The sequence below is a fragment of the Schistocerca nitens genome, chromosome 8, assembly GCF_023898315.1.
Source record: "Schistocerca nitens isolate TAMUIC-IGC-003100 chromosome 8, iqSchNite1.1, whole genome shotgun sequence".
Taxonomy (NCBI): domain Eukaryota; kingdom Metazoa; phylum Arthropoda; class Insecta; order Orthoptera; family Acrididae; genus Schistocerca; species Schistocerca nitens.
The window spans coordinates 417,795,717-417,816,083 of record NC_064621.1 but is presented as its reverse complement, the minus strand read 5'-3'; the positions used below and the strand labels follow the sequence as shown (position 1 = coordinate 417,816,083).

At 41.1% G+C, this 20,367-nt stretch overlaps 1 protein-coding gene across 2 annotated transcripts in view; it reads right to left on the bottom strand.

Annotated features, from left to right (window-relative positions):
- The window catches only part of LOC126198574 (sialin-like), a 131,700-nt gene that overhangs the window by 23,339 nt on the left and 87,994 nt on the right, over positions 1–20,367 (bottom strand). The window contains exons 6-7 of one of the 2 annotated variants that reach the window (XM_049935009.1): positions 17,045–17,200; positions 16,827–16,956 (exon numbers count right to left, since the gene is read on the bottom strand). In XM_049935009.1, coding sequence (XP_049790966.1) covers positions 16,827–16,956; positions 17,045–17,200 — 286 coding nt within the window. Of the gene's footprint in view, positions 1–16,826; positions 16,957–17,044; positions 17,204–20,367 lie in introns of both variants that reach the window. The other variant, XM_049935008.1, reaches the window with a different exon arrangement.

The following is a 20,367-nucleotide window of genomic DNA, read 5'->3' as shown; positions in this document are numbered from 1 at the left end:
TCACAGTAAAATGGTTCAAATGGCTCTGAGCACTATGGGACTCAACTGCTGTGGTCATAAGTCCCCTAGAACTTAGAACTACTTAAACCTAACTAACCTAAGGACAGCACACAACACCCAGCCATCACGAGGCAGAGAAAATCCCTGACCCCGCCGGGAATCGAACCCGGGAACCCGGGCGTGGGAAGCGAGAACGCTACCGCACGACCACGAGATGCGGGCTATTCACAGTAAATACGTAAACTCACTGTACTTGTTTAAAGGCGAATAATAAGTTACGTAAGACTGAAATCGAGGTACATAGTAAGGTCTTAAAACTTGGGATATACGACATATTGCACAGAAATAATTATGCATACTAAGGAACTATAGTTAAACAGAAACGCACATATTTCGCGACAGATAAGGCAGATGACAGCAAAGGTATTGAGTTATAATAGTCTTGTATTCTTATACTTTCTTTCACTAGATTCTGTTGCACACTATCCGGACTAACTTTCGCAAATTTCAGCTTGGGGACTGGCGAGTTCTATTTGCAGTTGCTGTGACTGTTCCCATTATAGCTAAACTTTGATACGTAATAAAAGGAATAAAAATATCATTTACTATGTTGTTCTGTAGCATGGCATAATATGGTAAGATTACTACCAAAGAAGCACAGAATTGTTTTTGTACTTTCTGATTTACAGCAGTTTTATAGTGTTTGTTGTCAAATTATACAGGTAATCTATTATACTGATTTCAGTTTTCCTCTTGGATTCGGATTGTATGGTGGACTAATGAATACTCGTTTCTGCCTTGTCCGTCGCCAAGGAACTTGGTAGAACAACGAATGTAAAATTACAACGATTACAGTTTGGTGAAGGGCAGAGTTTTAATCCATATAGTTTGCTTGTTTGCTGCACTCTCCAGGCGAATTAATCAATGTCACAGAGGTAACGCATTTAAGGTGATTAGTGGATTACACTTGTTATGATCGGTTTAATATTTCTTAATGCTTTGGTTTTATATATACTGCATGTCTATCTGTTTGTACGAGGTTAGCAGTTTGTTTTTCAATAAATTTCTTTCCACCTCTACGGTTGTCTTAACTAAAACTCCTTCTTTCACTTCAGGTGACGTAGCACCCGTTTTTAGCATCTAGTTTCACATCTGACTTAACTGTTTTTTTTTCCAGACATTTCTGATATTTTGCGAAGAATTCTATGGACAAGCTGTCGGAATATATCACTTCATTCCTACTTTTTTGCATTTCTCTCATGAGTTATGATGTATTTCCCGTTTTATAGCAGTTTTTGTGTTAAGGTTTCATCAGTCAAGTCTTCAGTATCTAATGACAACACAACCTCTTCCAATAGTGTCACTATTTGTTTAATGATTTCTGATAATATCCCACTAAGTTTATTTTAATGTCAGATGTCAGTTCTGTTTGCTCGTAACTCAGTTTCTGGTCCAGTTGAAAAGTGAACGAATATTCTGCTTGTGTGGCTGCCGCCACCGGTCTATTATATGGCAGCCTAATGTTCGCTGTCACGCTAATTTCATTATTTTTGCCACTTATCTATCTTACTTTGATACAGTTGGGAATACCATTTTCTTTTTTTGCACAAGCCTCTCAGTGCACTCAAGAAAACTTGCTATGCCTTGTAGTGTCACGCCGGCCTTTGTGGTCGAGCGGTTCTAGGCGCTTCAGTCTGACCGCTACGGTCGCAGGTTCGAATCCTGCCTCGGGCATGGTTGTGTGTGATGTCCTTAGGTTAGTTAGGTTTAAGTAGTTCTAAGTTCTAGGAGACTGATGACCTCAGATGTTAAGTCCCATAGTGCTCAGAACCATTTGAACCATTTGTAGTGTCGCAATGACTTTAAACAAATCATTACGGTTATTTTAGGCTCGGGTTTGAGTTTTCTACCACCAATACATTGTGATCGCATATCTAAAAGCGTTTTTCTTTCCTTATAGCTTTCTTTATACTGATGAATTCACTTTTCATAAATTTGGTTTCTGCAGGTTCACTAATGACGCGAAAGTATTTTGAAGTTAGAGACAGTGGAATGAGAATCAAATCAGTCAAATTGCTCTTCCACTCAACTGATTATTTCATTTCAGGCTACGTACATACGGTGATACCTGTCTGGTCACTTGTCTGTGCCATGTAAGGCGAACTAAGTTGATGGTTACATCTCCAGAACACTACACGGAACAGACTGCCCAAATCAACTTGCGCAACATACATGGCAGTGGTGTGGGTTGCGTATCTCTTAGGAAACTACGTATTTGTCTTCCACTTAAAGATGTTATTATTGCATCAGTAGTGACAATTAGCTCTTATTACGAAACTGAGCCTTTCGTATTCCTCTTTGCTCGCTCCCTACAACCTCAAGTAAACGTACTCGAAGTCCAAAGTTACGAAGTTGTAAGATTTTTCGGATCGTCTTTTCCTGTTTAATGAATCGAGATGTGTAATCTCTTTAACGCCATTGTGTTCACGTACATTGTGAACATTTACTTGTACGCAAATTTCCGTGGTCTTATCACAAGAAGTTTGTAATTTATCGTTGGATGACATTTCGCGAACATATTTTAAATCTAACTCTGGTTTTACAGTCAGAAGCGAAGGATGTAACGGACCACCTGCCATGAATTGACGGTACGCACCAGCCGCGTATAGGAACGGCGTGTGAAGGCTGCCGTGGCATGTGTGTGGGTCTAACATGGCTTGGAAGTGTAATGGTTACCAGAGTCAGAAGACGCAGATAATTGTGAAAAGAGGAGGTTTTGCTGCAAACCATCAAGCAATTTGGTGTAGAGGTCTGTAGGTGAAACTTTGTGTTACAGTAAAGAATGTTTATACTGGAGACGATGATGGTAGCCAGTGGATGGAAGGAAGAAGCTCTTGGTCAGATAATATTGGCTGGATGATTCGTGACGTTTAGAGGCTGTGAGGGCGGTACTTGCTGTGGGTGGTGCCTTGAGGAATGTGGGGCGTGGTGCGTCTTCTGCGGGTACAAATTACAAGGTCCTAGACTGTGATTGTAAACTATGGTGACAAGTCATGGGGTAGCGATATGCACATACACAGATGGCGTTAGTATCACGCATACGAGGTTTGAAAGGGTGGTACATTGGCGGACCTGTCGTTTCTACCCAGGTGATTCGTATGAAAAGGTTTCTGACGTGATTGTGGCCACAGGACGGGAATTAACAGGCTTGGAACGCGGAATGGCAGTTTGAGCTAGTCGCATGGGACATTCCGTTTTGGAAATCGTTAGGGACTTCAGTATTCCGAGACCCATAGTGTCAAGAGTGTACCGAGAACACCAAATTTCAGGCATTATCCCTCACCACAGATGACGCAGCGGGCGACGGCCTTCTGTTAACGACAAAGAGCAGTGGCATTTGCGTAGAATTGTCGATTGTTGTGTTCGAATGTGACGCAGGCCCGACGAAGCCATGGAGCCAAGTTGTCGACAAGGCATTGTGCAAGGTGGTGGTAGCTCCATAATGGTGTGGGCTGTGTTTAAAAGGAATGTAGTGGGCCCTCTGGTCCAACTGAACCGATCATTGTGTGGAAATGGATATATTCAGCTACTTGGACACAATTTACAGGCATTCATAGATTTTATGTTCCCAAGCAACAATGTCATGTCACTTGGCCACAGTTGTTCGTGACTGGTTTGAGGAACATTCTGGGGAATTTGAGCGAATGATTTGCCCACCAAGGTCGCCTGACATGAATCCCGAGAAGATTTATGGGGCATAATCGAGAGGTTAGTTCATGCATAACATCCTGCAGCGGCAACAAAAAAAAAAAAATGGCTCTGAGCACTAAGGGACGTAACATCTCAGGTCATCAGTCCCCTAGAACTTAGAACTACTTAAACCTAACTAACCTAAGGACATCACACACATCCATGCCCGAGGCAGGATTTGAACCTGCGACCGTAGCGGTCGCGCGGTTCGAGACTGAAGCGCCTAGAACCGCTCGGCCACCAGCGACCGGCGCAGCGGTAACACTTTCGCAATTATGGATGACCGTAGGGGCAGCATGGCTCAGCATTTCTGCAAGGAAATTCCAACGAATTGTTGAGCCCATGCCTCGTCAAGTTGATGCAATACGCCTGGCAGAAGGAGATCCGACACGATATTAGGAGATATCCCATGACTTTTGTCATCTCAGTGCGCTTTGCTCTCTTTAACTGAGATCAGTGCCTTGAACTCTATTCCGAGTGGCAGCTGTTGACTGCTGTCGTTAGAAGTTTGATGTATTACTGCTGCCGGTATTGAGGCAGTAGAGACTTGGTGTGCTTTGCTATCTCTTATTCGGAGCTTTTGGTTTGCTTATTGGACATACCTTATTCACAAAAGTGATTTAGGCAAAGTTTTTATCTGGATAACATGTTCTGATTAAATTAAGTCCTGCCTGTTTACTGGATGAATGTGCCCTTATCCATGTTGTGAGCTGTTTTGTGGAAGTAACGGCTTGTGGGTACACTGGTTATTTAGAGAACTTTTTCTAAAAAAGACGAAACACCCTGTGGTAGTTTTAAGTACAGGTGCTTTTAATTATCTAGTGTAGACTATCATGTAATGTGGGGTCTGAATGATAAGTTCTTCTCGGTGTAGCTGTTAACGCATGGTATTAATACTAGTCAGTTTTCAGATTGCTGTCTTAATGTTAATCCGCCTTCTCTTTGTTAGAGATGAATAAGGAAACTGATTGCTAACGAAGGTAGTACGCTGTATGTGTTGCAATTTATGTTTACTAATGTGGAGACCACATTGAAATTATTGGAGCATGTCTGACGTTTTTATAATGCTTTCCTGGCTTATAGCTTTTTGAAGATTTGAATGTTCGTATTTAATAAGATACATTAAGCTCCTTTTTTGTGCTAAAGGTCCATACTACTGGAGCGTTATCCTCATTCTCTACTAGAATGCTCAGTTGCGGATGTTCCTCCAGCAGGACTGTATGTATTACATGTTGATGTTGTTGTTAAATGATTTTGTGTCTGATAACTGTTTGGCAGGTCATTTTAACGACGTCTAAAACAACAAAAAATTATTAAACAATAGTGTCTTCACTTTGATCTAAATAATGTGTTTGAAAATAAATCTGTAATGAAAGGTGCAACCGGCATTAATTTAGTCCAGGTCATGACGACATCACCCGTAGTAAGTTTTTCATATACTGATTTTGTATTTTGTTGTCTATCTCAAGGTTAGATGGGATTGGTTGGGCCCATACTTTGCAAGTCAGCTTATTTTGGGACACCTACTTCTATCAAAAATATTAGACACTATACGAATGAAACACCCTATCTCTCCAAGGTTATCATCAAGCGTTTTTTGAATCAATGCTGTACATGAAAAAGTGCGTGTACGTGATCTGCCAGATCGTCCACCCATGTTCAGTTGCTTAGCTACAATGGTAAAAGTTCCATTTATGTTGCCTTGTTGCGTAAACATTCCTCATATGGTGACATTACCATCATTAACAACTGTATCTGTTGGTGATATAGTTACATCACGTCATGCTTTCGGTAGCTATCCTCACGCGCGACACGCGCATCGATCCATGCGTTCTTTTTCACAGGTTTCGAGTGTATTTATGGACTCACTGTGGTCTGTAGGGACGAGGGAGAGGCAGGGTTGGGATGGGGCTCACATATGGCGAGGACGCAAAGGGAAGGATGGGAGGGGCAGCCGCATATGTGTGATGTAAGGTGGACTGTGTCAGCAACACAAATCGAAACTCGTTGGACGCATTCAAACTTGCATAATGTCTTATTTATCACATTACGAAGCTGTGGGCTGGACAAGTGCAGGAAGCTGCCAGAGGGAGGGAAGAGAGGGGGTGGGGTCAGCTGTGCACTAGCGGGCTGTCAAGAACAATTAGAGAAGGAATGGTCTGTAATGTTAAAGAAAGAAATGAGTGTTGGATGTAACTATTACTTATGTGTTGCCTAGGATATTGAAGTAAGTCCATGAAAACGACTATTGCCTTATGGATTTAGACAAAACGCAAGATTTTGTTGGAATTTTTAAGAAAATAGGTCTGTATGACTATTTAACTTTAAGGCATGACTTATGTGTGCAAGAAGACTACCAAGGAAACAGCAATGTGATTGTGAACAAATACAAAACTGCTCAAAAAGTCAGTTTAATGTGGATTATTTTCAATTGCAGAATAAAGATATATAGAGCAAATTTGTATATCAAATCAAAAACCCAGGAGTGAACAATGGTATCAGTAACCATTTTAGATTGCTCATGATATACATGTATGAGAAACTTTTCTGTCTTCCTTGGTTAAAGACCAGATTGGAAAGTATGATTTATTACTGCAGAATGGATTGTGTGTTTGAATCTATGGTAGATTGTCTAAGGGTAGTCAATGCCAACAAACAGTATTTACAATGTGCTTCGCTGTACTCTGTGCCAATAGTTTCTATGTGGTGTAAATTAGTGGACAGCTTAGGGCACAGTTGCTGTGTTGCGTTTAACTGTGTCCTGTAATTTGTCTGCTGTGGCAATAAGAGTACATGAAACTGGAATGGTGCACAAGTAACCTTCCAGACAATCAACACCAGAAGAAGATTATAAACTACGTTCTGGTTTCTAACAAACACTACTCTGCATGATATCAAATGAATGAAAACTAATATGTGATACTGCCTCAATTTTTTACGCTGATTCCAAACCTGTTTTCAGTTTTTGCCTATCACTTACAGTGTCGCCGCAGTTTGAATTCAAAGATACATTGCTGTATCAGTAGGTTATGCGTATTGTTGGAGGGAAATTTCTCAGTATGACCCTGTGTACGTTTTGGTTGTTGCATCTAATGATGCTAGTAGTTGTGTGGCCATGAAAATGTTGCTTGTCTCAGAGGCTTGGGTTACCAGTGTTATACTGTGATTATTCTGTATATTTAAGACAGTATTAATAAAATACTTCGCCTACAGTTGATAGTTACTACTATGTCAACATGCAAGTGTGCGAAGAATCTAAATATTTTCTGTTACTTTTGGGAATCATACAGTGGTTAAACAGAATTTGTGTAAAAAGCTTACCATGCTTATTTTAAAATGAAAGTTGGTGACCGCACAAGGGATTGGCGCCAAAGATAATTTACCGCTATTTTATGGGAATGTCAATGTTGTGGACAAAAGAAAAGAAAACGTTCATGCCCTCTATGATTCCAGTGGTGTGGAAGGAACCTAAAAGTCACGTTTAAGGACAGTTACTTCTGCTTAGTTAATGTTCAGGGGTGAAGTTCTGAAAATAAGAGGCAACTTGTGTATCGAAGCATTGATTTTGCCATTAGGCCAGTTTGCACTTGGAGAAGATGTCAATGCTCCTCTTTCTCCGGCTGTTTTAGAGAACGTGGCAGTAGATGATGATGAAAGTGAAACTGACGCAATTACGAAAGACGATAGTGATGTCCACCAGCCTCAATTCGAATTTACTCCACAACTTTTCTATCAGAATGAACTTCATGCTCCGTACGAGATTTGAATTTGCCTAAGGAATCTGCGGGGCTACTTGGCTCCCGGTTGAAAAGTAAGAATCTTCTGGAACCAGGAACACATTACTCATGGTGCAGACATAGAGGGAAAGAACTAGTTCATTTATTCTCACAGAACGAATTAATGCGCTTCTATTGCACAGAACATGATCCTACACAGTGGATACTTTTCTAGACTCGTCAATGAGGAGTTTCAAAGGCGTGTTACTGCATATTGGAGGCGTGTATGGGTTTCTTCTTGGGACCCATCCAGTTCAAATGAAAGGGACGTATGAGAACATGAAGATACTCTTAACAAGTATCCAGTATGAGGAACACACTTACCTTACCTGCAGTGACATCAACGTTATCGGAATGCTATTAGGACAACAAGATGAGTTTGCAAAAATGCTTTTCTTTCTATGCGAATGGGAAAGTCGGGAAAGGCGAAGTCATTGGATTGTGAGAGTTTGGTCAGAGCGTATAAATTTTGTGCCTGTAATTAAAAGTATTCTGCACGGACCGCTTGTAGAACAAAAAAAGTAATGCTTACGCCACCACAAATAAAACTGAGCTTGATGAAGTAATTTGTAAAGGCTCTACCACAGGATGGACCCTTCATCAAAAACTTTCCAATAAATTTCGCTTCACCACTGGAAACAAATTGAAAGCTGGAATTTTTTTGTAGTCCTCAAATAAATAAATGGTCGAAGGATGAAGATTCCGAGAAGACAATGAACAAAAGAGAAGTAGGTGCATGACCGTCTTCCGATCAGTTACTGAGAACTTTCTATGGAATAACAAAGATCCTAATTACAAGGCCATTGTTGAAAAGAGTTGATGGGTTGTTAAATGAGCGTGAAAGTCCACTCTCTACACTCACGTATCGCTTACTTTCCGGAAATTTGGGATATTATATTGAAGAGCAGAGTGAACGTTTTCACTGAGACATTAAGAGGAGGTATCAGCGACACTGGACAGCAGCTATGTTGGCTAACTGCTAATGGATGTTGAAGAGGGACGGACATCATATACAAGGATTTGCAAGGAAGTCAAAGAAGAGAACATTTAGACGTTTATGGTACGCTGTTTCCTTCTTGTTTTTATAAAAAGTATCAAGAAACGAATTAGGGGAATTCTGAGTAGTATTTTTTAAATATATTTTATTTTTTAAATGTGTTTTGATTAAAAACTCACCTTGTGTGAAATGGTGTTAGAATATATTTGTGTTCTCAGAAGTGAAAATCGTCAAAATCTTACGTTTTATTTTGAGTAAAAACCTGACGTGATGGACAAAAACGGTAATTATTTCTAGAATCTGCATAAAAAATTGTTTCAAGAATACCTACTTTCAACAAATCATCTGACAAAAAGTTTTAAAATGCAGATGTGTAATTTTCGAGTGTGCAGCCGGATCCCGTCGATATTCTGTCACGATATTTCGGCCGAGAGATGTTCAGCCATATTTAGGGTGAGTAGACAACTACTGAAGAGCCCACGTGCATTCAAGGTATTTATGCCGAATCTCACACTTATGAAGTTTGCTGGTGTCTTCGTTGCATGCGCCAGGTGACGACATGAGTGGGATAGTTGAGTTGTGTGTGCTGCCCACGGTAGTGGAAGAGAGAGATGATCCATCATTGATTATCGACTAACCCCCGTCGATTCCACTATGACTGGATAATTGTAATTATATGATTCCAATTTTTATCCAGTTGAAAGGCGTTGACATGATTTATAAGATTATCGGCAAGACGTATTTCTACCGATTCTTGGATTACTGAATCCCAAACACTGGAAACCAGAGCTAAAATTTTTGTTCTATTGTATTCCATTGAGTGTCCCATGGAAAACAATGTTCTGCTATTGTTGATTTTAACGGCTGCCGAAGACGGCTGTATCTTTCGTGTTCTGTACAACGCTCTTGGATAGTTCGTGCCTTCTGGTCTATATACGCAGCACCACACTCACAGGGAATTTTGTAAATACCCGCTTTTTTCAGTTGTAAGTCTTGTTTAACGGATGCAACCAGGACCAAGCTATTCGCTTTTGGACGGAAGATAACCTTGACTTTATTTTTCCTAATCAAACTGCCTGTTTTAGAAGACACTAGCACGGCTTATGGAAGGAACGTAGTTGATTTATAATCATCAGCGTCCTCAGGGCGTTGCATCTTGTTATTACAACAGTGCATGGCCTTCCTCATTTGGCGTGAAGTACAGCCATTGTCTTTAAGTCTTCTCCAAGAATTCTAATTCTGCGTCGAGATTTTCATCGTCCGGTATTAAATGCGTCCAATGTAAAGGTACTAAGAACACCAGCAGTTTGTGTGGAGTGATGGCAGCTAGACGCGTGGAGATGCAGAACTGTTTTTATGAGTTTTCTGTGAACAGAATGTCCCAATGACCCATCATTCATACGGTGTACTAGTACGTCTAGAAAGGGTAAAGTCTCATCTTTCTCAATCTCCATCGCAAATTTGATTTTCTCATGTAATGAATTTAAGTGACAAAGGAATTGCTCCAGTTCTTGCCTGCCATGAGGCCATACAACGAAAGTATCATCTACATAACGCCAGAAAACCGTGGGCTTTAAAATAGCAGACTCAAGTGCTTAATCCTCAAAGTCCTCCATAGTAAGATTACCCACTAGAGGGGAAAAAGGACTCCCCATTGTTTAGTACTATTATTGAACATATGTCTATGTATTCTGATAAATAAGACCGACAAGTTTTCATCTATTTAAAGTACTATTTTACTTCGGGTACAAAGATCGAAGCACAGTGAGATTTTGCTGGAGTGCCAGCGTCTTTACGTATTTTGATAAATAATACAGACAGTTTATACTTGGAAATAACATTGTGGCACTTAATTTGAAGGACCATTCTGCCTTGCAACAAGTGGGTACCAAGATAAAACAAGTCATCTTTGGACACCAAGCAGGAGACACAGAACACATGACCTCCTCTGGGGTACATACTGATTGGCCGTTTCGTTTTTAAAGGCTGTAACATACTCGGTTGTAATTGCGCTACATATGTGTGTTTGTTTAGAAACTCTATGACTGTTCTAATTGGAGGAAAGTGATGTGGATCAGATGAATGAGTGGGGTGTGGTAGAGGGAGAGGGGTAGGGAATGATGAAGTCATGCATTTGCCTCTGCCACTACATGTAGTTGAGCTGATGGTTACAGGTCATTTTGTATCCAGAACGCCTTTTGCGTTCCTACTATTGCATTCCTACTATTCTGATGAGAATAATCCTGTTACTGACCTGTTCACAGCAACTCAGTCTCTGCCCTAATAAAAAGGACGAGGGTGCCCTGAAATTCCGTCCACTCCTCCATCTTCTTTCACAAGGCTGTTGTCAAAACAAGGGTGACTACTTATACCGAAAGTCATCAGCCGTGATTGATGATGACTTTTTCTCAGGTTTTAATCGGTAACTAGATTCGAACCCGGGACTCAGGACAGTTTGATTACTTGTTAAAGACCGTACCCCTAAACAACACTGCACTGGTGATCAAAGTGACAATATTTCACGAAAGCGAAATTTAATTGACTCTGAAGTTAAGTACAGTGTTACCACTGCTGTGCTCTGAGAACGAGAATAGACGAGTTAGATAAAAGAAGTACTAGACTGATTTTTTATTTATCAGAGTTTTTATTTTCTTAAAACAACAATATTGTCCCTTCAGAGTAGTTCCCTCCGGCAGCTATACACCGACGGAGTCGTTATTCCAAGTTTTGGTAGCAACGCTGAAAGGCTTCAGCTGTTAGGGCCTTTAACATGCCAGTCACATTCGTTTAATGTTCTCTAGAGTCCCAAAAATGACGTCCTTTTAAGACTTTTTCAATTTCATGAAAAGAAGGAAGTCATAAGTACCAATATCAGGTGAGAAGACGGACTGTGGAACAACAGCAATGATTTTTGAGTTCCAAAATTTCGTGATGGAAGTGGCAGTGTGAAATGAGGCGTTGCCATGATGCAGCATCCACTAGTCTGCAATCTCTGGTCTCAGTCGGTCGCTCCTTTTCCTGAGCCTTACAAGAATATATTTGTAAAAAACCTGGTTGCACATTGTTCTGGAGGTCTGATCCCACAAGAACACACACGTTCGACGTCTTCGTCGGTTTTTGCAGTTGAAGGTCTGCCTAAGCGAGTTCACATTCAACGTATTCTGGGTCTTCCAAAAATGATTTGTTTCAGCGGAAAACTTGTGCTCTTGATAAGGAATGTTCCCCACAGGCCTGTTTCAACGTTTCATGGGTCACACTAGCGGTTTCCCCAAGTTTAAACTCGATGGCATGACGTCGCTCTAAATTTCGTTATTCCATTTTCGTAACACGCGACAAGAACACAACTTCACTGATGGTGTTCTCCAAAACCAGGTGATGGCTGTAGAGAGCTGAAACTCGAACTGAATCTGTAAGGGATGAACACACCGCTCTACACCAGCAGTGTTGTGAGTTTCATTATTTTTCGCACACACCTCGTAGGAAACTGAAAGTCTCGTTGAGCCATCATTGAGCGAATAAACTGCGGTGGCAGTTAAGGGGAGAGCGAAAGTCAGAGATGACAAAATGCACGTTCATCCATCTGTCGTTTATTGATTGTGTCAGCAATTGCTAACCATGGATTCTCCGTCTGGAAGGTTTAGCGGGGACAGTTCTAGCGAAAAACGCGACCCGTGAACTACACTTCAGGATTCCATTCAAAAACGCCAAACTGGCATAACTACATACTTTGATGTGCAGATGATGAGCATTCCACCGCCATTGCACGAACGTAGTAGGGATAACTCTATAAACGGTGTGCCTACGAAGAAATATTATGCAATGGGTTTCTCATTCAGAAATCATATTTGAATGTTGTTTGTTCGTGAGAATGTCGTGATAAGCTTCGTGTAAGAAGGAAAAATATGTATAAGGACGTGTCTGAATTCGCCAGCGGTCGATGGGCTCCATGTGTGGAAGCTCTAAGGAGAACAAACATGATCACTACAGGTCGTATTATATGCATTTGTATATTGCATAGGTATTTGCATAATTGGCTGCTTTTCGCCAGTTATTGCATATCTTCACCAATAGCTAGTGATGATGCATACTTTCGCTATGTGTTTGCAAAATTTTAAAAATGTAGACGGGCAGGCTCTAGCGCGATTTCGATTTGTTGCTCCTGAGTGACTGCGATCCTATCCGAAAGGCTACTGGACTAGCGAACTGATTAGCGAACAGGAAGAGGCAGGCAGAGATAATGCGCCTGCCGTCTGCGAACACGCGTAATCCCCTCCACTGTCACACCGCAGGTGTCGGCAATAAGTAAATTACGCAAATTATTAGTCACATGTTCATTGTTACAGTTTAGTTTTCTTTTTATTTGTACAAAGTTTAATGTGTTTACGTGTAGCGTGTGGCGCACCACACCTCCTGGAAAAAAGACATGCTTCGTGTATAGTTGATCTTTCTGGAACATATACATACGACGGAAATTTTTATATTGTCCAGTTTATGAGAAATACGATTCGTGCAAAAAAAAGTTCAAATTGACTAACATGTCAAGAAAATTCTTCAAATCTCGGGAAAGGCCTATGACAACTTTTGAAAGCGGCAAGTAACAGGAGCAGGGATGTAACTTCCAAAGGTAACCGAAACAATCGCTTTAGCATGGATCTATGTGAAGTATTCACTGCAAGTGATATTCCTCTTCACAAACTTGGAAATCCTAGACTCGAAGGTTTCCTGTGTAAATATTGCTTAAATCAAAATGTACGAGATGAATCAACATTGCATAAAAATTACGTTCCCACAATGTGTTCTGGAAGAAATACGCAATGAACTCAAGGGCAAAATTATTTGGATTTCAGTTGACGAAACTGACGATACCTGTGGCCGTTACATTGCGAATTTATTTGTTGGTGCATTAAAAGACGAGCCTTCTTCTTTCTGTTTAGTGGCCTGCGTGAAAGTTAAAAGACAAATGATTCTACAATCGTCAGATTTGTGAATGAGGGTATTAGAAACATATTTTCAGGAAGATAAAAGGGTGTTGGTGTCTCTCTCAGATGCTGCTCCCTACATGATAAAAGCAGGGAAAGCCATCCAAGCATTTCATCCCAGTTTGACTCATGTGACGTACTTTGCTGACGGAGTACATCGCCTTGCTGAAGAAGTACGATCCACATTTAGCAATTTAAAAAAAAAAAAATTATTTCATCCACGAAAAAAGTGTTTCTTAAGGCGCCTGCTCGCATCAAACCCTACAAAGGAAAACTGCCAAGTGTGCCGTTACTTCCCGAACCAATGGTAAGTCGTTGGGATACGAGGGTCGAGATTGTGTTGTTTTAAAATGAACATTTCGAGGCCATCAGAGTCGTAGTAAAGGACTTCGATAGTGCAGAGGCTTTGGCAGTGTGCCAGTACAAGGAGTCATTTAATTATTCCAGTATTAAAAAAAAAAACGTTGCACTGATTAGCACTCATTTTTCTTATATACCTGCGAGTATGAAAAAGCTTTAAACTCTGTGTTTGGCAGTGAATAATCTACTCAGCTAATCTAAAATTAGTCTATTGAATTCATCATGCCGGAGGTATGCCCGAGAAAACTTAAAGAAAAGTTTGAAAAGATTTTTAACAATAACCCAGGCTATGAACCCTTGTACCAAATTGATAGTTTTATTAATGGAATGGGTGAACTTTTGCCAGAAATAATAAGTGCCTACAAAGCGCCCAGCTTCAAATATGTCCATGTACCTCAATTGGTGCAGAACGGTCCTTCTCAGCTCATAAAAATGTTTTGAGTGATCGGAGACACAATCTTACTTCCGAACAGTATATGATCGTTAATGTTTACAACAGAAGTAAAATGCAAGATAATTTATAAATGATACTTTAGTCCGATAATATTAATTAAACGTTAATGTAGTTCAAAAAATTCATGATTGTATGTTGCTTTTGAAATAAAATATTGCGGAGTTCTTGTTCGTGCCCCTCCATATGCGATATATCTCGAAGTTGCACCTGTGCATATCGATTGTTTAGTGGCGGCTAACTCGCATCGTTTTCAGATGTTACCGACAACAGTAGCAAAAAAGGAATAGTATTTGAAACACAGTGTGTGTCTTATTTTACAATTTTTTAAAAACTAATATCAAGAGGGATCCTGCCCAACCTCTACCACAAAGGACACAGACACGAGATCAGCATTCTAAATGTCCCGATTTTTCGGGTGGCCGGCACTCTTCCTCGCAGTCGATATGCACACGTCCAACTTCGAGAAATATCGAAAGCAGTAACTACTTTGTTTTTTATTATTTGATCTAGCATCACTTTCCATGCATATTTTAAGCATTTTTCATGTATTTTTTCATGCATATTTTGAGCTTCTTATGTTGCATCTAATCCGGTCTCTAATGTTCAGTTTGCATTTGTCACCGTTATCCGACCCTGCACCTGATGTGGTATGGTGTCACAACACACAACACAACACGATCACTTCCGATTCACATAGTTGGTAATCTGGATAGCAGATGTTTCATTTATGTCTTATTGTCGAGGCTACTGTATCATTATTTTCAACAAGATAACGCAAGACCGCATGTTGCGCGGGCCATCCTGATCTATCTCGGTATAGAGGGATTTGGACTGTCGTCCTGGCTAGCTTCTTCGTCAGATCTCTAACTCACTGAAAGCATCTTGTCATGGGTTGGCCATAGACTGATACTCCTCCACCAGTCGTCAATCCCAACGACTGAAGAGCAGCATGGAATTACTCAGTCTGGCCTGTTGCCCTTCTGGATTGGCCCCGTGGCGTGTTATTTTGAAAGGCGTTACTGTCCAGTTATACGGAGTGATTCACAATTGTTGTTACAGGTTTCAAAGGCTTGCAGAAGAGAATTAGTAGACAGAGTTTTGATAGGGAACACATGTCCGAAAGTGCACCCTTTTGGATGCGAAATAAGTTTAAACGTCAGATCACTTTCAAATATCCCACTCCAGGGTATGCACACGGTGGATATAATGAGCTGTGATCTTTTTTTTGCCGAGCCGGGACTCGAACTCGGATTTCCCGCTTTACGCGAGCTTTCCCCTTAACAGCTTTTTAAGATATTTGTTTACCATTTAACAGTTCCACATAACAGAAAACAAACTCATCTGAAAAATAATGATATAAATTACAACGTTCGTAAATCTGCAAGAAATTGTCCATCGAATTATCTCTTAGACGACTTTTTGTAGAATTCACATCATATTTCCTCTCTTCTTTTTCTTCATTTTTTTAATGTTTTTTTTTTTTTTTTTTGTTCTTCCATGAGCTTTCATGTCAAAATACTATCATGAGCTTTACATACTGGAATCATGAGAAAATCCACGTACGTAAGTCTCTATTTAGGGTGACTAGTTACTTTCACGTGGTCATCCTTTAAGTACGCCAGGTACTGTAAGTTGTCCGTTAATGTAAGTCCAAAAATTATATGAAGTGCGTGTGCCACGATCTACGTTGTTGCGTATCGCTTTGCTACGGGAACCGTTTTCCACACTGGTATCATGGCGTTAGAAACCTGCATATTATATATGTCCGTTCTACTTATCCCTTGCTGTGTGCTATATTTCGACAAATTTCGGGCGCTCAAAACCATGTTCGATTGTGTCCTCCGAATTACAATATCCACATGCGGCTGACGGTTTTAACTGGATGGAGCAAAACTAGGAGTTGGTCGCTATTGTCTGGTTTATCAATTTGTACCCAGTAGATCTGGCACCTTCTACTATCATTGTCATCGCTAAATTTTCCCACACGATTTTGCAGTTGTGCTGCGGTAGTCGCAGCTCCCATTGGTTAGGAATTGGTATACTTTTGAGAGATATGGCCACGTTACGAACTTTTCCTTATCTGTGAGCTCTACGGGAACTCACGACAACGGCAATAGTTGGAGTATTCGTCGTCGGGTCCTCTTCTGCGTAACGAAGGACACCATCTTCAAAGTCGAGAGTGCAGCGCGTTCGTCGAACACCACGATCAGCCCTGCTAGTTGCCGACGTAAATGGTTTTCGCAGCCGTTGTTGTAATCGGACAAAAATGGTACGAGATGTCATAATTACAATAGGGCTGACAGCGGCGCCCTTTTCTCATTTTGTTTGCGAACCGTGAAGCGAAAGATTTGAAAGTCTTCCGACCTTCAAACTTATTTTGCATCCAAAAAGATATACTTTCGAACATGGGTTCCCTATCAAAACTCTATCTGATAAGTACCCTCTACTATTCACAGAAATCTGTAACATGATTTATGAAACATCTCGTATAACTAGGGAATTATACTTACATACTGCGTCCCATGCTCTGAAGATGGTCATAATGTGCACTCCTCTCCGTGTTAATTTCTCTGTCAGAAAGCTGTAGATACTGCAGCTCATCCAACCAAATAGATAAGGCAGGGCTGAGATGAGGCCAGCCTGAAACATGGGTGAACCAGTGTTAAATAGGCGTTGTCACAAAAATCGATAATGCGCTCACTTCCGCCCAAAGTGTGGAGATACTCACCTCGTCGATGTCGTAGTGTAGTATATTTTCCATGTAGGTTGGCAATTCAGACAGCAGGGTGTAATTGACCCACCCTCCTCCAATTCCAATTAGACAGTGCGTCCACATAGCAGGGCACGTCAGAATGGCGGGCCACGGGTTACGAATGATTTCATCCTGCTGAATTAAGAATACGTATAATTTTATCTCTAAAGAGCACAGTATTCATTGGCTATACTACAATCTCCTAAAGCTTTGTTTGTAGAAAGAAGCTTCAATTGTTTAGCTATCTGAACTCCTTTTCCCAGACAGTTTTAACCTTTTAATCGAATAAAATATAACATTTAAAGAGTAAACTACTTCTAAAGGATATTCAATAGCGTTATTACAGCAACATCGTATTTACTTCCGTTGTTGGCTTAGCTGAACGTTCCTCTTCGTGGAAGTGGTGGGTGGAAATATCTCAGATTCTATTTTCATCTCATTGCTGAAATTTCGGTTTTTTGCACTAGTCACGAGTTTTATGTTTCGTTTGCTGCCAATTTACATATTGAATGCCCGTTAATACCATAAGTTGTCGAACTTAAATGTGCGAAGTTCTCTTCTTCGTCCTTAGAAAGTTTGATTAATGGAAGTGACACACATGACTCACAAAAGAGCTGGACGCCTGTTCTTGAGTTTGTTTAGCTAGCAAGGAAACGCCACAGAAACGCTATGCAAATTCAAGTGGCTGCACTCCAGAATGCAGCAGTGTATCGCAGAGACCTTTGCTGTCAATATGTGAGCGCTAACACTCCAATACGAGTCAACATGTCCTCATATTTATTTACTGCGAAGTAAGCGCGAAAATAAAATTGGACACATCTGGACGAAGATAGTAGAGTTCCGACAATCTTCCCTCCCCGTGTGCAATCTGCGAATGTAACAGCAGATGGGAAAGGGACGTGGGAATGACACAGGGTCAACATATACCCTCCGCCACACGCCGTGTAATGGCATGTGGTGCACATATATACATGTACATCTACTGCAGATTTTTATTGTGGTTGGGGGAAGGTTGTCTTTATGGCTCTTTGATGACTGCTGAACGTTTCTAAAGTGCTGTGATACTACACAAATAAACCCATCGCAAAACTGTCTTTTCTTCTTTCAATCTGACCACTCTTTAGAGTGAAACCAATTTGATAAGTGCCGCAGAAAGATAAACGTTACTTCAGCTTTCAATGGACGAGGCTCCTTCAATAGAATCTAAGGTTTCTTTTAATAAACTTCTGCCTGTGGTTTACCTTCTCCAGTGCGCTGTGATCCTTCCACATCACCTAGTACAGTCATTGCAAGAAACTGATTTGTGCAGTGAAGGTACTTTATTACGCATAAATATGACCTATTGCACCATGTCTCTAAACTTCAGACACGCACTGACACAAATCACAGAACCAAGAAGAAGTAGTGCAACAAAACGGGATATGGTAGGTGTGTTTCTATTTCTGAAAAATGAGATCTGTTCAAATTTCGAGCCAATCGCATCGCTGGTAGCGTCACTAGAGGATGTTAATCAGGTTTTCTGCAAATACACGCAGTGACGGACGTGAGCTTTAGTTACCTTTGAGACCGGACGTAATGATTTGATGTTAGTCAAGAATGCCTTTAAGGTTTCACTGAGTTAGAAGGAGGTCGTATAATAGAGCTGCGAGAAGCTGAACGTTCCTTCTGCGGTAGTACCGAAAGACTTTCCAGAATGTAGCCACTGTACACGATTTCTGGTGGCGGTGGTCACGGGAATGCACGGTCGTAAGAAGACAGGGCTCTGGATGACCACGTGCCGCTACCGAGTGGGAAGACCATCATGTTCGGCGTATGGTTCTGCCGAATAATACTACATCTGCAGCAGTTGGCACCACAACGACACAACGAACTGTTACAAATCAGTTACTTCACGGACATCTCCGAGTAAGGTGCCCTGCAGTGTGCATTCCAGTGACCCAAAGCGACTCCATTTGCGACTTAAACGGTGCCAAGCAAAAGCTCATTGGAGAGCGGGGAGGTCAGTTGTAATGCAACATTCTCTACAGAGTGTCGACATGTTGCCTTGGTCTGCTCGATCACCAGATATGTCTCCAACCGAGCTCATATGGGACATCATCGGACTACTACTGCAGCGTCATTCACAAACATCATTCACCGTCCCTGTATTGACGACCAAGGGCAACAGGCACGGAACTCCATCTCACAGATTGACATTTGGCACCCGTATACCACAATGCATGCACTTTTTCATACTTACATTCAACATGCTGGCGGTTACACCGGTTATTGATGTACCAACATGTCACATATGCATTGGCTTATCTTGGGATTACATTAACCTGCTAGCTTGCAATGTTGATAGCTGAAACATGTTGCCTAGACAAACGTATTCTCGAAATTTCACTAGTGTACATTACTTTTTGGTGTTGCGATTTTTTTTCCGTCAGTGTATTTTAGGGTGGCTCGTGAGTAAGTTCAAAGATCTGAGGACCACATGTAACAAGCGCTGTAGTGTTGGAACCATCTTTCGAGTTGAGGTTAGCTTTGCCCTTTACCTTATTTAGCCTTATATTTATGTACTTTGACAGGCAACTGTCGATCCCTACACCAAGCGCTGATGCTGTGCAGAAAACTTACGTCAGGAAAGAAGGTTCACTGAAATTTTAGGTTTGTGGGTAAAATTGCGCTTGACGCAAATGTGGACCATGGTAAAACTGGAAACGAATAATTTCAATTGAAATGTATTGTGATACAAATAGAAACATAGTAGGTAGGTAAAGTAGAAAGTGAAGATGTGCCAGAAAGAATGTCAGAGGCAACACGTCTATTAATGTCTTAATACAAGCAAGGACAGACTGATGGTATATTTATGTCGGATGCGAATTAGCACTGGGGTTAACAGACATATGGTAATACGGTTTGATGAACCAGTGTTTTCCGCCACGTGCCGTCGCTTGTCGGGTCTTCAGCTTCATCCGAGCAGACATCAAGATTTATCTACTCTCTTTTAAGTGCCTGACAACCGGTTGCCTTGCTTTCTTTTTCATTGAGGTGACACTCACCGCAGAGGCCAGTTTGGGTGCCACATTTATGTGTGGGTATGATGTATCCAGAAAGCTACTTTCGGTATTCGGAGGGATGTTTTAGAGCGTCACCTCCTTGCACAGAAAGTAACCCAGTTCTAACGGCTAAAACCGCCAGGAAGCACCCTAAAAATATAATGTTGGACCTTTCTGACCAGCTATCAATACCATTCTCCCGCAAAACTACGTGTGCGTCCGGAATAACTGTCTGGATGTCACTGAACTAGCTTTACT